This window comes from Carcharodon carcharias, chromosome 3, assembly GCF_017639515.1.
Source record: "Carcharodon carcharias isolate sCarCar2 chromosome 3, sCarCar2.pri, whole genome shotgun sequence".
Taxonomy (NCBI): domain Eukaryota; kingdom Metazoa; phylum Chordata; class Chondrichthyes; order Lamniformes; family Lamnidae; genus Carcharodon; species Carcharodon carcharias.
This window is the reverse complement of record NC_054469.1, coordinates 161,872,918-161,887,981: the sequence shown is the minus strand read 5'-3', so window position 1 is coordinate 161,887,981 and position 15,064 is coordinate 161,872,918. Positions and strand designations below refer to the sequence as shown.

Below are 15,064 nucleotides of genomic sequence, written 5' to 3'. Positions count from 1 at the left end.
CGTCTGGCCCTCGCCCTCTGTCTGCCCGTCTGGCCCTCGCCCTCTGCCCATCTGGCCCTCGCCCTCTGTCTGCCCATCTGGCCCTCGCCCTCTGTCTGCCATCTGGCCCTCGCCCTCACCTTCTGCCTGCTTGTCTGGCCCTCGCCCTCTGTCTGGCTCCTGTGCTCTGCCCATCTGGCCCTCGCCCACTGTCTGCCCGTCCATCTGGCCCTCGCCCTTTGTCTGCCCGTCCTGCTCTCGCCCTTTGTCTGCCTGTCTGGCCCTCGCCCTCTGCCTGTCTGGCCCTCGCCCTCACCCTCTGTCAGCCTGTCTTGCTCTTGCCCTCTCCCTCTGTCTGCCTGTCTGGCCCTCGCCTTCACTTTTTGTCTGCCTGTCTGGCCCTCGCCTTCTGTCTGCCTGTCTGTTCCTCGCTCTCTGTCTGCCTCTGTGCCCTCACCCTGTGTCTGCCTGTCTGGCCCTCGCTCTCTCTCTGCCCATCTTGCCCTCCCTTCTGCCTGCTTGTCTGGCCCTCGCCCTCTGTCTGCCCGTCTGGCCATCACCTTCTGCCCATCTGGCCCTCGCCCTCTGTCTGCCCATCTGGCCCTCGCCCTCTGTCTGCCCGTCTGGCCCTCGCCCTCTCTGCCCATCTGGCCCTCGCCATCTGTCTGCTTGTCTGGCCCTCGCCCTCGCCTTCTGCCTGCTTGTCTGGCCCTCGCCCTCTCTCTGGCACCCGCCCTCTGTCTGCCCTTCTGGCCCTCGCCCTCTATCTGCTCATCTGACCCTCACCTTCACCCTCTGATTCTCCAGCCCTCACCCTCTCTTTGCCCATCTGACCCTCACCCTCCCCCTCTGTCTGCCCATCTGGCTCTCGACCTCGCCCTCTGCCTGTCAGTCATCTGTTTGCCTGTCTGGCCGTCGCCCTCTGTCTGCTTGTCTGGCCGTCGCCCTCTGTCTGCCTGTCTGGCCCTCGCCCTCTGTCTGCCTGTCTGGCCCTCGCCCTCTGTCTGCCTGTCTGGCCCTCGCCCTCTGTCTGCCTGGCTGGCCCTCGCCCTCTGTCTGCCTGGCTGGCCCTCGCCCTCTGTCTGCCTGGCTGGCCCTCGCCCTCTGTCTGCCTGGCTGGCCCTCGCCCTCTGTCTGCCCGTCTGGCCCTCGCCCTCTGTCTGCCCGTCTGGCCCTCGCCCTCTGTCTGCCCGTCTGGCCCTTGCCCTCCTCTGCCCATCTGGCCCTCTGCCTGTTTGGCCCTTGCCCTCTGCCTGTCTGGCCCTCACCCTCTGCCCGTCTGGCCCTCGCCCTCTGTCTGCCCATCTGGCCCTCGCCCTCTGTCCGTCTGGCCCTCACCCTCCGACTGCCCATCTGGCCCTCGCCTTCTGCCTGCTTGTCTGGCCCTTGCACTCTGCCCGTCTGGCCCTCGCCTTCTGCCTGCATTGCCCTCGCCCTCTGCCTGCCTGTCTGGCCCTCGCCTTCAGTCTGCCTGCGAGTCTGGCTCTCGCCTTCAGTCTGCCTGCGTGTCTGGCTCTCGCCCTCAGTCTGCCTGCGTGTCTGGCCCTCGCCCTCTGCCTATCTGCCCGTCTGGCCCCTGCCCTCTGTCTGCCCGTCTGGCCCTCGGCCTCTGTCTGGCCCCGCCCTCTGTCTACCTGTCTGGCCCTGGCCCTCGCCCTCTGTCTGGCCCTGGCCCTCGCCCTCTGTCTGGCCCCGCCCTCTGTCTACCTGTCTGGCCCTGGCCCTGGCCCTCGCCCTCTGTCTGGCCCTGGCCCTCGCCCTCTGTCTGGCCCTGGCCCTCGCCCTCTCTGCCCGTCTGGCCCTCGCCCTCTCTGCCCGTCTGGCCCTCGCCCTCTCTGCCCGTCTGGCCCTCGCCCTCTCTGCCCGTCTGGCCCTCGCCCTCTCTGCCCGTCTGGCTCTCGCCCTCTCTGCCCGTCTGGCCCTCGCCCTCTCTGCCCGCCTGGCCCTCGCCCTCTGTCTGCCCGCCTGGCCCTCGCCCTCTGTCTGCCCGTCTGTTCCTCGCCCTCTGTCTGCCTGTCTGTTCCTCGTCCTCTGTCTGCCTCTGTGCCCTCACCCTGTGTCTGCCTGTCTGGCCCTCGCCCTCTGCCCATCTGGCCCTCCCTTCTGCCTGCTTGTCTGGCCCTCGCCCTCACCTTCTGCCTGCCTGTCTAGCCCTCGCCCTCTGCCCATCTGGCCCTCGGCCTCTGTCTGCCTGTCTGGCCCTCGCCCTCTGTCTGCCTGTCTGGCCCTCGACCCCAGTCTGCCTCCGTGTCTGGCCCTCGCCCTCAGCCTGCCTGCCTGTCTGGCTCTCGGCCTCTGCCTGCCTGCCTGCCTGTCTGGCCCTCATCCTCTGCCTGTCTGCCCATCTGACCTTCACCCTCTGTCTGCCCGTCTGGCCCTCACCCTCTGTCTGCCCATCTGGCCCTCACCTTCTGTCTGCCCGTCTGGCCCTCAACATCACCCGCTGCCCGTCTGGCCCTCGCCTTCACCCTCTGTTTGCCCGTCTGGCCCTCACCCTCTGTCTGCCTGTCTGGCCCTCACCCTCTGCCCGTCTGGCCCTCGCCCTATGTCTGCCCGTCTGGCCCTCGCCCTATGTTTGCCCGTCTGGCCCTCGCCCTATGTCTGCCTGTCTGGCCCTCGCCCCCACCCTCTGTCTGCCTGTCTGGCTCTCACCCTTGCCCTCTGTCTGCCTCTCTGGCCTCGCCCTCACCCTCTGTCTGCCTGTCTGGCCCTCGCCTTCACCCTCTGTCTGCCTGTCCAGCTCTCGCCCTCTCTCTGCCTGTCCAGCCTTCGCCCTCTGCCCATCTGACCCTCGCCCTCGCCCTCTGTCTGCCCGTCTGGCTCTCGATCTCGCTCTCTGTCTGCCTGTCTGGCCCTCGCCCTCTGCGTGCCTGTCTGGCCCTCGCCCTCTGCCTGCCCGTCTAGCCCTCGCCCTCTGTCTGCCCATCTGGCCCTCGCCCTCTATCTGCCCGTCTGGCCCTCTCCCTCTGTCTGCCCGTCTGGCCCTCGCCCTCTGTCTGCCCATCTGGCCCTCGCCCTCTGTCTGCCCGTCTGGCCCTCGCCCTCTGTCTGCCCGTCTGGCCCTCGCCCTCTGTCTGCCCATCTGGCCCTCGCCCTCTGTCTGCCCATCTGGCCCTCGCCCTCTGCCTGCCTGTCTAGCCCTCGCCCTCTGTCTGCCCGTCTGGCCCTCGCCCTCTGTCTGCCCGTCTGGCCCTCTCCCTCTGTCTGCCTGTCTGGCCCTCGCCCTCTGTCTGCCCATCTGGCCCTCGCCCTTTCTCTGCCCATCTGGCCCTCGCCTTCTGCCTGTTTGTCTAGCCCTCGCCCTCACCTTCTGCCTGCTTGTCTAGCCCTCGCCCTCTGTCTGCCTGTCTGGCTCTCGCCCTCGCCCTCTGTCTGCCTCTCTGGCCCTCGCCCTCACTCTCTGTCTGCCTGTCTGACCCTTGCTTTCACCCTCTCTCTGTCTGTCCAGCTCTCGCCCTCTCTCTGCCTGTCCAGCCCTCGCCCTCTGTCTGCCCGTCTGACCCTCGCCCTCGCCCTCTGTCTGCCCGTGTGGCTCTCGATCTCGTCCTCTGTCTGCCCGTCTGGCTCTCGATCTCGCCCTCTATCTGCCTGTCTGGCCCTCGCCCTCTGTCTGCCTGTCTGGCCCTCGCCCTCTGTCTGCCTGTCTGGCCCTCGCCCTCTGCGTGCCTGTCTGGCCCTCGCCCTCTGCCTGCCTGTCTAGCCCTCGCCCTCTGCCCATCTGGCCCTCGCCCTCTATCTGCCTGTCTGGCCCTCGCCCTCTGTCTGCCTGTCTGGCCCTCGACCTCAGTCTGCCTCCGTGTCTGGCCCTCGCCCTCAGCCTGCCTGACTGTCTGGCTCTCGCCCTCTGCCTGCCTGCCTGCCTGTCTGGCCCTCATCCTCTGCCTGTCTGCCCGTCTGACCTTCACCCTCTGTCTGCCCGTCTGGCCCTCACCTTCTGTCTGCCCATCTGGCCCTCACCCTCTGTCTGCCCGTCTGGCCCTCGCCCTATGTCTGCCCGTCTGGCCCTCGCCCTATGTCTGCCTGTCTGGCCCTCGCCCTCACTGTCTGCCTGTCTGGCTCTCGCCCTCGCCCTCTGTCTGCCTCTCTGGCCCTCGCCCTCACCCTCTGCCTGTCTGTCCCTCGCCTTCACCCTCTGCCTGTCCAGCTTTCGCCCTCTCTCTGCCTGTCCAGCCCTCGCCCTCTGTCTGCCCGTCTGACCCTCGCCCTCGCCCTCTGTCTGCTCGTCTGGCTCTCGATCTCGCCCACTGTCTGCCTGTCTGGCCCTCGACCTCTGCCTGCCTGTCTGGCCCTCGCCCTCTGCCTGCCTGTCTGGCCCTCGCCCTCTGCCTGCCTGTCTGGCCCTCGCCCTCTGCCTGCCTGTTTAGCCCTCGCCCTCTGTCTGCCCATCTGGCCCTCTGCCCATTTGGCCCTTGCCCTCTGTCTGCCTGTCTGGCCCTCACCCTCTGCCCGTCTGGCCCTCACCCTCTGTCTGCCCATCTGGCTCTCACCCTCTGCCCGTCTGGCCCTCGCCCTCTGTCTGCCCATCTGGCCCTCGCCTTCTGCCTGCTTGTCTGGCCCTCGCCCTCTGTCTGGCCCCCGCACTCTGCCCGTGTGGCCCTCGCCCTCTGCCTGCATTGCCCTCGCCCTCTGCCTGTCTGTCTGGCCCTCGCCCTCAGTCTGCCTGCGTGTCTGGCTCTCACCCTCAGTCTGCCTGCGTGTCTGGCTCTCGCCCTCAGTCTGCCTGCGTGTCTGGCTGTCGCCCTCAGTCTGCCTGCGTGTCTGGCCCTTGCCTATCTGCCTGTCTGACCCTCGCCCTCTCTCTGCCCGTCTGGCCCCTGCCCTCTGTCTGCCCATCTGGGCCTCGCCCTCTGTCAGGCCCCGCCCTCGGTCTACCTGTCTGGCCCTTGCCCTCGCCCTCTGGCCCTGGCCCTCGCCCTCTGTCTGGCCCTGGCCCTCTCTACCCGTCTGGCTCTCGCTCTCTGTCTGCCCATCTGGCCCTCGTCCTCTGTCTGCCCATCTGGCCCTCGCTCTCTGTCTGCCCATCTGGCCCTCGCCCTTTCTCTGCCCATCTGGCCCTCGCCTTCTGCCTGCTTGTCTAGCTCTCACCCTCGCCTTCTGCCTGCTTGTCTGGCCCTCGCCTTCTGTCTCGCCCCCGCCCTCTGTCTGCCCATCTGGCCCTCGCCCTCTGTCTGCCCGTCTGGCCCTCGCCCTCTGTCTGCCCGTCTGGCCCTCGCCCTCTGTCTGCCCATCTGGCCCTCGCCCTCTGTCTGCCCGTCTGGCCCTTGCCCTCCTCTGCCCATCTGGCCCTCTGCCTGTTTGGCCCTTGCCCTCTGCCTGTCTGGCCCTCACCCTCTGCCTGTCTGGCCCTCACCCTCTGCCCGTCTGGCCCTCGCCCTCTGTCTGCCCATCTGGCCCTCGCCCTCTGCCCGTCTGGCCCTCACCCTCCGATTGCCCATCTGGCCCTCGCCTTCTGCCTGCTTGTCTGGCCCTTGCACTCTGCCCGTCTGGCCCTCGCCTTCTGCCTGCATTGCCCTCGCCCTCTGCCTGCCTGTCTGGCCCTCGCCCTCAGTCTGCCTGCGAGTCTGGCTCTCGCCTTCAGTCTGCCTGCGTGTCTGGCTCTCGCCCTCAGTCTGCCTGCGTGTCTGGCCCTCGCCCTCTGCCTATCTGCCCGTCTGGCCCCTGCCCTCTGTCTGCCCGTCTGGCCCTCGGCCTCTGTCTGGCCCCGCCCTCTGTCTACCTGTCTGGCCCTGGCCCTGGCCCTCGCCCTCTGTCTGGCCCTGGCCCTCGCCCTCTGTCTGGCCCTGGCCCTCGCCCTCTGTCTGGCCCTGGCCCTCGCCCTCTCTGCCTGTCTGGCCCTCGCCCTCTGTCTGGCCCCTGTACTCTGTCTGCCCATCTGGCCCTCGCCCTCTGTCTGCCCGTCCGTCTGGCTCTCGCCCTTTGTCTGCCCGTCTGTCTCTCGCCCTTTGTCTGCCCGTCTGGCCCTCGCCCTCTGTCTGCCTGACTGGCCCTTGCCCTCACCCTCTGTCAGCCTGTCTGGCTCTTGCCCTTGCCCTCTGTCTGCCTGTCTGGCCCTCGCCTTCACCCTCTGTCTGCCTGTCTGGCCCTCGCCCTCTGCTTGTCTGGCCCTTGCCCTCTGTCTGCCTGTCTGGCCCTTGCCCTCTGTCTGCCTGTCTGGCCCTCGCCCTCTGTCTGCCTGTCTGTTCCTCGCCCTCTGTCTGCCTCTGTGCCCTCACCCTGTGTCTGCCTGTCTGGCCCTCACCCTCTCTCTGCCCATCTGGCCCTCCCTTCTGCCTGCTTGTCTGGCCCTCGCCATTGCCTTCTGCCTGCTTGTCTGGCCCTCGCCCTCCCTGCCCGTCTGGCCCTCACCCTCTGTCTGCCTGTCTGCTCTCTGGCCCTCGCCTTCTGCCTGCTTGTCTAGCCCTCGCCTTCGCCCCCTGTCTGCCCGTCTGGACCTCACCCTCTGTCTGCCCGTCTGGACCTCGCCCTTTGTCTGCCCCTCGCCCTCTTTCTGCCTGTCTGGCCCTCACCCGCACCCTCTGTCAGCCTGTCTGGCTCTTGCCCTCACCCTCTGTCTGCCTGTCTGGCCCTCGCCTTCACCCTTTGTCTGCCTGTCTGGCTCTCGCCCTCTGCCTGTCTGGCCCTCGCCCTCAGTCTGCCTGTCTGTTCCTCGCCCTCTGTCTGCCTCTGTGCCCTCACCCTGTGTTTGCCTGTCTGGCCCTTGCCCGCTCTCTGCCCATCTGTCCCTTCCTTCTGCCTGTTTGTCTGGCCCTCGCCTTCTGCCTGCTTGTCTGGCCCTCGCCCTCTCTGCCCGTCTGGCCCTCGCCCTCTGTCTGCCCGTCTGGCCATCGCCCTCTGTCTGCTCATCTGGCCCTCGCCCTCTGCCCGTCTGGCCCTCACCCTGTCTCTGCCCATCTGGCCCTCGCCATCTGTCTGCTTGTCTGGCCCTCGCCCTCGCCTTCTGCCTGCTTGTCTGGCCCTCGCCCTCTGTCCGGCCCCTGCCCTCTGCCCATCTGGCCCTCGCCCTCTGTCTGTCCGTCTGGCCCTTGCCTTCACCCTCTGTCTGATTCTCCAGCCCTCGCCCTCTGCCCGTCTGACGCTCACCCTCCCCCTTTGTCTGCCCGTCTGGCTCTCGACCTCGCCCTCTGCCTGTCTGGCCTTTGTCATCTGTCTGCCTGTCTGGCCGTCGCCCTCTGTCTGCTTGTCTGGCCCTCGCCCTCTGTCTGCCTGTCTGGCCCTCGCCCTCTGTCTGCCTCTCTGGCCCTCGCCCTCACTCTCTGTCTGCCTGTCTGGCCCTCGCCTTCACCCTCTGTCTGTCTGTCCAGCTCTCGCCCTCTCTCTGCCTGTCCAGCCCTCACCCTCTGTCTGCCCGTCTGACCCTCGCCCTCGCCCTCTGTCTGCCCGACTGGCTCTCGATCTCGCCCTCTGTCTGCCCATCTGGCCCTCGCCCTCTATCTGCCTGTCTGGCCCTCGCCCTCTGTCTGCCTGTCTGGCCCTCGCCCTCTGTCTGCCTGTCTGGCCCTCGACCTCAGTCTGCCTCCGTGTCTGGCCCTCGCCCTCAGCCTGCCTGCCTGTCTGGCTCTCGCCCTCTGCCTGCCTGCCTGCCTGTCTGGCCCTCATCCTCTGCCTGCCTGCCTGTCTGCCTGTCTGACCTTCACCCTCTGTCTGCCCGTCTGGCCCTCACCCTCTGTCTGCCCATCTGGTCCTCATCCTCTGTCTGCCCGTCTGGCCCTCAACTTCACCCTCTGTCTGCCCGTCTGGTCCTCAACTTCACCCTCTCTGCCCGTCTGGCCCTCGCCTTCACCCTCTGTTTGCCCGTCTGGCCCTCACCCTCTGTCTGCCCGTCTGGCCCTCGCCCTATGTCTGCCCGTCTGGCCCTCGCCCTATGTCTGCCCATCTGGCCCTCGCCCTCTGTCTGCCTGTCTGGCCCTCGCCCTCACCCTCTGCCTGTCTGGCTCTCGCCCTCGCCCTCTGTCTGCCTCTCTGGCCCTCGCCCTCACCCTCTGTCTGCTAGTCTGGCCCTTGCCTTCACTCTCTCTCTGCCTGTCCAGCTCTCGCCCTCTCTCTGCCTGTCCAGCCCTCGCCCTCTGTCTGCCCGCCTGACCCTCACCCTCGCTCTGCCCGTCTGGCTCTCGATCTCGCCCTCTGCCTGCCTGTCTGGCCCTCGCCCTCTGCCTGCCTGTCTGGCCCTCGCCCTCTGCCTGCCCGTCTGGCCCTCGCCCTCTGCCTGCCCGTCTAGCCCTCGCCCTCTATCTGCCCGTCTGGCCCTCGCCCTCTATCTGCCCGTCTGGCCCTCGCCCTCTGTCTGCCCATCTGGCCCTCACCCTCTGTCTGGCCCTCGCCCTCTGTCTGCCCATCTGGCCCTCGCCCTCTGTCTGCCCGTCTGGCCCTCGCCCTCTGTCTGCCCGTCTGGCCCTCGCCCTCTGTCTGCCCGTCTGGCCCTCACCCTCTGTCTGCCTGTTTGGCCCTTGCCCTCACCCTCTGTCTGCCTGTCTGGCTCTTGCTTTCACCCTCTGTCTGCTTCTCCAGCCCTCGCCCTCTCTCTGCCCATCTGACCCTCACCCTCCCCCTCTGTCTGCCCGTCTGGCTCTCGACCTCGCCCTCTGCCTGTCTGGCCTTCGTTGTCTGTTTGCCTGTCTGGCCTTCACCGTCTGTCTGCCTGTCTGGCCGTCGCCCTCTGTCTGCTTGTCTGGCCCTCGCCCTCTGTCTGCCTCCGTGCCCTCACCCTGTGTCTGCCTGTCTGGCCCTCACCTTCTCTCTGCCCATCTGGCCCTCCCTTCTGCCTGCTTGTCTGGCCCTCGCCATTGCCTTCTGTCTGCTTGTCTGGCCCTCGCCCTCTCTGCCCGTCTGGCCCTCGCCTTCTGTCTGCCTGTCTGGCCATCACCGTCTGTCTGTCCATCTGGCCCTCGCCCTCACCCTCTGTCTGCCTGTCTGGCTCTTGCCCTCGCCCTCTGTCTGCCTGTCTGGCCCTCGCCTTCACCCTCTGTCTGCTTCTCCAGCCCTCGCCCTCTCTCTGCCCGTCTGACCCTCAACCTCCCCCTCTGTCTGTCCGTCTGGCTCTCGACCTCGCCCTCTGCCTGTCTGGCCTTCGTCATCTGTCTGCCTGTCTGGCCGTCGCCCGCTGTCTGCCTGTCTGGCCCTCGCCCTCTGCCTGTTTGTCTGTCACTTGCCCTCTGTCTGCCCGTCTGGCCCTCGCCCTCTCTCTGCCCATCTGGCCCTTGCCATCTGCCTGCTTGTCTGGCCCTCGCCCTTGCCTTCTGCCTGCTTGTGTGGCCCTCGCCCTCTGTCCAGCCCCCGCCCTCTGTCTGCCCATCTGGCCCTCGCCCTCTGTCTGCCCGTCAGGCTCTTGCCTTCACCCTCTGTCTGATTCTCCAGCCCTCGCACTCTCTCTGCCCGTCTGACCCTCACCCTCCCCCTTTGTCTGCCCGTCTGGCTCTCAACCTCGCCCTCTGTCTGTCTGGCCATTGTCATCTGTCTGCCTGTCTGGCCGTCGCCCTCTGCTTGTCTGGCCCTCGCCCTCTGTCTGCCTGTCTGGCCCTCGACCTCAGTCTGCCTCCGTGTCTGGCCCTCGCCCTCAGCCTGCCTGCCTGTCTGCCCATCTGGCCCTCATCCTCTGTCTGCCCGTCTGGCCCTCATCCTCTGTCTGCCCATCTGGCCCTCACCTTCTGTCTGCCCGTCTGGCCCTCAACTTCACCCTCTGCCCGTCTGGCCCTCAACTTCACCCTCTGCCCGTCTGGCCCTTGCCTTCACCCTCTGTTTGCCCATCTGGCCCTCACCCTCTGTCTGCCTGTCTGGCCCTCACCCTCTGTCTGCCCGTCTGGCCCTCGCCCTATGTCTGCCCGTCTGGCCCTCGCCCTATGTCTGCCCGTCTGGCCCTCGCCCTATGTCTGCCCGTCTGGCCCTCGCCCTATGTCTGCCCGTCTGGCCCTCGCCCTATGTCTGCCTGTCTGGCCCTCGCCCTCGCCATCTGTCTGCTTCTCTGGCCCTCGCCTTCTGCCTGCTTGTCTGGCCCTCGCCCTCTCTCTAGCCCCCGCCCTCTGTCTGCCCTTCTGGCCCTCGCCCTCTATCTGCTCATCTGACCCTCGCCTTCACCCTCTGATTCTCCAGCCCTCGCCCTCTCTCTGCCCGTCTGACCCTCACCCTCCCCCTCTGTCTGCCCGTCTGGCTCTCGACCTCGCCCTCTGCCTGTCTGGCCTTCGTTGTCTGTTTGCCTGTCTGGCCTTCACCGTCTGTCTGCCTGTCTGGCCGTCGCCCTCTGTCTGCTTGTCTGGCCCTCGCCCTCTGTCTGCCTCCGTGCCCTCACCCTGTGTCTGCCTGTCTGGCCCTCACCTTCTCTCTGCCCATCTGGCCCTCCCTTCTGCCTGCTTGTCTGGCCCTCGCCATTGCCTTCTGTCTGCTTGTCTGGCCCTCGCCCTCTCTGCCCGTCTGGCCCTCGCCTTCTGTCTGCCTGTCTGGCCATCACCGTCTGTCTGTCCATCTGGCCCTCGCCCTCACCCTCTGTCTGCCTGTCTGGCTCTTGCCCTCGCCCTCTGTCTGCCTGTCTGGCCCTCGCCTTCACCCTCTGTCTGCTTCTCCAGCCCTCGCCCTCTCTCTGCCCGTCTGACCCTCAACCTCCCCCTCTGTCTGTCCGTCTGGCTCTCGACCTCGCCCTCTGCCTGTCTGGCCTTCGTCATCTGTCTGCCTGTCTGGCCGTCGCCCGCTGTCTGCCTGTCTGGCCCTCGCCCTCTGCCTGTTTGTCTGTCACTTGCCCTCTGTCTGCCCGTCTGGCCCTCGCCCTCTCTCTGCCCATCTGGCCCTTGCCATCTGCCTGCTTGTCTGGCCCTCGCCCTTGCCTTCTGCCTGCTTGTGTGGCCCTCGCCCTCTGTCCAGCCCCCGCCCTCTGTCTGCCCATCTGGCCCTCGCCCTCTGTCTGCCCGTCAGGCTCTTGCCTTCACCCTCTGTCTGATTCTCCAGCCCTCGCACTCTCTCTGCCCGTCTGACCCTCACCCTCCCCCTTTGTCTGCCCGTCTGGCTCTCAACCTCGCCCTCTGTCTGTCTGGCCATTGTCATCTGTCTGCCTGTCTGGCCGTCGCCCTCTGCTTGTCTGGCCCTCGCCCTCTGTCTGCCTGTCTGGCCCTCGACCTCAGTCTGCCTCCGTGTCTGGCCCTCGCCCTCAGCCTGCCTGCCTGTCTGCCCATCTGGCCCTCATCCTCTGTCTGCCCGTCTGGCCCTCATCCTCTGTCTGCCCATCTGGCCCTCACCTTCTGTCTGCCCGTCTGGCCCTCAACTTCACCCTCTGCCCGTCTGGCCCTCAACTTCACCCTCTGCCCGTCTGGCCCTTGCCTTCACCCTCTGTTTGCCCATCTGGCCCTCACCCTCTGTCTGCCTGTCTGGCCCTCACCCTCTGTCTGCCCGTCTGGCCCTCGCCCTATGTCTGCCCGTCTGGCCCTCGCCCTATGTCTGCCCGTCTGGCCCTCGCCCTATGTCTGCCCGTCTGGCCCTCGCCCTATGTCTGCCCGTCTGGCCCTCGCCCTATGTCTGCCTGTCTGGCCCTCGCCCTCGCCATCTGTCTGCTTCTCTGGCCCTCGCCTTCTGCCTGCTTGTCTGGCCCTCGCCCTCTCTCTAGCCCCCGCCCTCTGTCTGCCCTTCTGGCCCTCGCCCTCTATCTGCTCATCTGACCCTCGCCTTCACCCTCTGATTCTCCAGCCCTCGCCCTCTCTCTGCCCGTCTGACCCTCACCCTCCCCCTCTGTCTGCCCGTCTGGCTCTCGCCCCCTGTCTGCCTGTCTGGCCCTCGCCCCCTGTCTGCCTGTCTGGCCCCTGCCCCCTGTCTGCCTGTCTGGCCCTCACCCTCTGTCTGCCTGTCTGGCCCTCGCCCTCTGTCTGCCTGTCTGGCCCTCGCCCTCTGTCTGCCTGTCTGGCCCTCGCCCTCTGTCTGCCTGTCTGGCCCTCGCCCTCTGTCTGCCTGTCTGGCCCTCGCCCTCTGCCTGCCTGTCTGGCCCTCGCCATTGCCCTCTGCCTGCCTGTCTGGCCCTCGCCCTCTGCCTGCCTGTCTGGCCCTCGCCCTCTGCCTGCCTGTCTGGCCCTCGCCCTCTGCCTGCCCGTCTGGCCCTCGCCCTCTGCCTGCCTGTCTGGCCCTCGCCCCCTGTCTGCCTGTCTGGCCCTCGCCCCCTGTCTGCCTGTCTGGCCCTCGCCCCCTGTCTGCCTGTCTGGCCCTCGCCCCCTGTCTGCCTGTCTGTCCCTCGCCCCCTGTCTGCCTGTCTGGCCCTCGCCCCCTGTCTGCCTGTCTGGCCCTCGCCCTCTGTCTTCATGTCTGGCCCTCGCCCTCTGTCTGGCTCTGGCTCTCGTCCTTTCTGAAGGTTACGCTGTAGATTCTTCCTCTAACTCCAAACCAGGCATATCATCCAGCCTGTTTTAACACCTCATGAAACCTCTCTTCAAACTGAGCACAAGCTCCCATCTGCATGGTAAATGGTAGAGTCAGCATTTTCTCTGCTTAGAATTAGCCAGGCCTGCATATTATCATCTTCTTGCCCTCTACATCTCAGTTGGCTGCAGACCAGATGAGACACAACTGCAAACCCTCTCTTTCTGGAATATGCCTGGATTTTAAAGGGAAGCTTGTCTCCAGGTTTTCCTCCATCCTCTTCCCTATGGCAATGGGAAACACACAGGCTTGGCACTGAAGCACAGATATTAATCAGTTATCTTTGATTGCACCTGTCTTTCATCTTAGGAGTAAAGGGATAAGTTCCAGCACAGCTGTTTACTATTTTATGTTGATACCACCATGCTGGGACTTCAGGAGAATCCGGGTTTATCCGTTATAGGTTACGAACAGCAATCAAGTGTAAATACCTTGCACCTCCCTTTCAATAAAACAGCTGTACTTGATATTAATAAGTCATCAGGACCAGATGAGATGCATTCAAGGTCAAAGGGCGGAAAGGACGGAAATCTCCGAGGTACTGGCCATAATCTTCCAGTCCTCCTTTGAAATGGAGTGATGCTAGTAGACTTGTGTTACAACTACAACGTTTATAAGATTATGATGGTTTAGGATTGTATCTTTTTGGTTTGAGATTACTATACTTTGGGACCGAAACTTCAGAGGTAGATTTGATCTCTAACAATTAAACCACCCAGACTTACTTGTCAGGCAGACTCTGTGGCACAGGTCACATGACTGCATTTCACCTATCCTACCTTTTGAAGCTACAGTCCTAAAATATAGTAATCTCATAAACCAAAAGATAGAATCCTAAGACATCATAATTTTACAAACCTTGTAGCTGTAACACAGGTCCTCTGCCACCACCTCATATGTAAAGGAGACTGGAAGATTATGGCCAGTACCTTGGAAATTTCTGTCCTTACTGCCCTTTGCCCTCAGATGCATCCCATCTGGCCCTGATGACTTATTAACATCAAGGGCAGACAACCTTTTCTTTTATCAATTTTTAGCCCATCCAGTATCTCAGTTGTTGACTCGTACACTATGGCAACATCTTCTTTCTTGGTAAAGGCAGATGCAAAGTTTTCATATAGCTCCCCCGTAATGCCCTCTGCTTCCATGCACAGATCCCTTTTTTGATCCCTAATCAGCTGCATGCCTCCTCTTATCAGCTGCCTTCCTATTTATATGCCGAAATAAAACTTTTTGATTCCCCTATGTTAGTTGCCAGACCCTTCTCATACTCTTTTTTTTGTTTTTCACTGCCCCTCTGAACTTTATATTGTCAGCCTGATTCTCACTTCTGTATCAACCTGACATCTATCATATGTCCCTTCCCTCCACCACCCCCCGCCCCTCACCCCCACCCTTTCCTGTTTCATCACCTTCTATCTCGTTCATCATCCAGGGAGCCCTGGCTTTGGTTGCCCTAACTCACATGAACTGTGTCCGAACCAACTCATCTTTAAAGGCACCTCATTGTCCCATTACAGTTTTGCCTACCAACTTTTAATTCCAGTTCACCTGGGGCAGGACTGTTCTCAACCCACTAAAATTGGCCCTCCTCCAAATAAGTATTTTTGCTCTTGATTACACCTTGTCTTTTTCCATAGCTAATCTAAACCTTATAATCCCTGTTCCCTAAATGCTTTTCTACTGACACTTGGCCCACTTGACCCACCTCATTCCACAGAACCGAATCCAGCAATGCATCCTTCTTCATTGGGCCAGAAGCATACCATCAAGAAAATTCTCCTGAACACACTCAGAAACTCTTCTCTTTCTCTGCCTTGTACATTGTTGTTTTCCAGTTTATATTAGATAATCAAATTTGCCCATTATCACTACTGTATTGTTCCTGCAACTCTCTGTAATTTCCCTGCAAATTCATTCCTGTAAATTTTTTTCCACTGGTTTGGTGGCCTATAGAATTCACCAAGTTATGTAATGACACCTCTTGTCTTGATTCTTCATCAAAAACCTCCTGGTTCTTACGTTGATGGATTTTTGGGAAGTGGGAAACCTGTTTTCAAAAAGCACAAATGTTTGAATATGTTTAAAATTATTGTTAACTTTTTTTCAATCTAAACTGTCCTAGGCAAGAAAGGACCTTCACAGAAGAAATGTAAGACCCTTAGAAGCAGTTTAAGTAACCCAAATCACAGCAGTCTCCTGGAAACTCCAGAGCTGCCAACATCCTCACCCCCACATCAGCTGGAGTGTGACCAAGAGAAAAACAAACTCTCAAAGATGGATGAGAGTTTGACTGATGAAGGATTGCAAAGCAATGATGATAGTGCCTTCCATGATGACAAAACTATAGAATTGACTAGACAGAAAGATCCTGATGACAGTCCAACTGGTTCAAGTACTGATACTGACGGTGGTGATGATGATGAGCAAGATGCTTTAAGCCGACAACTTCAAGAGATACTTGACTGGACTGAACCTCTTCCTCCACAGCTGTCTCCGCTGCCATGTTCCCCTTCATATAAAAAGGCAGGTCTAAGCAAAAAGCTGGTAGTTGTTATAGAACAACTTAATTTTATATATTTTGTCAAATACTGAATTAGTTATTCCAATGATTGGTTTCGCACCTAATCTCTTTTGGGACCTTGGGCTACCATGTTTCAGAACATTACAGTGCAACATCAAATATTTCATTGTCATTGATGTA

At 62.5% G+C, this 15,064-nt stretch overlaps 1 protein-coding gene across 1 annotated transcript in view; it reads left to right on the top strand.

Annotated features, from left to right (window-relative positions):
- Window positions 1-15,064, top strand: part of ice1 (KIAA0947-like (H. sapiens)) — a 152,251-nt gene that overhangs the window by 81,422 nt on the left and 55,765 nt on the right. The window contains exon 12 of the mRNA XM_041183929.1: window positions 14,486-14,886. Within this exon, the coding sequence (XP_041039863.1) occupies window positions 14,486-14,886 (401 nt within the window). The remainder of the gene's footprint in view (window positions 1-14,485; window positions 14,887-15,064) is intronic.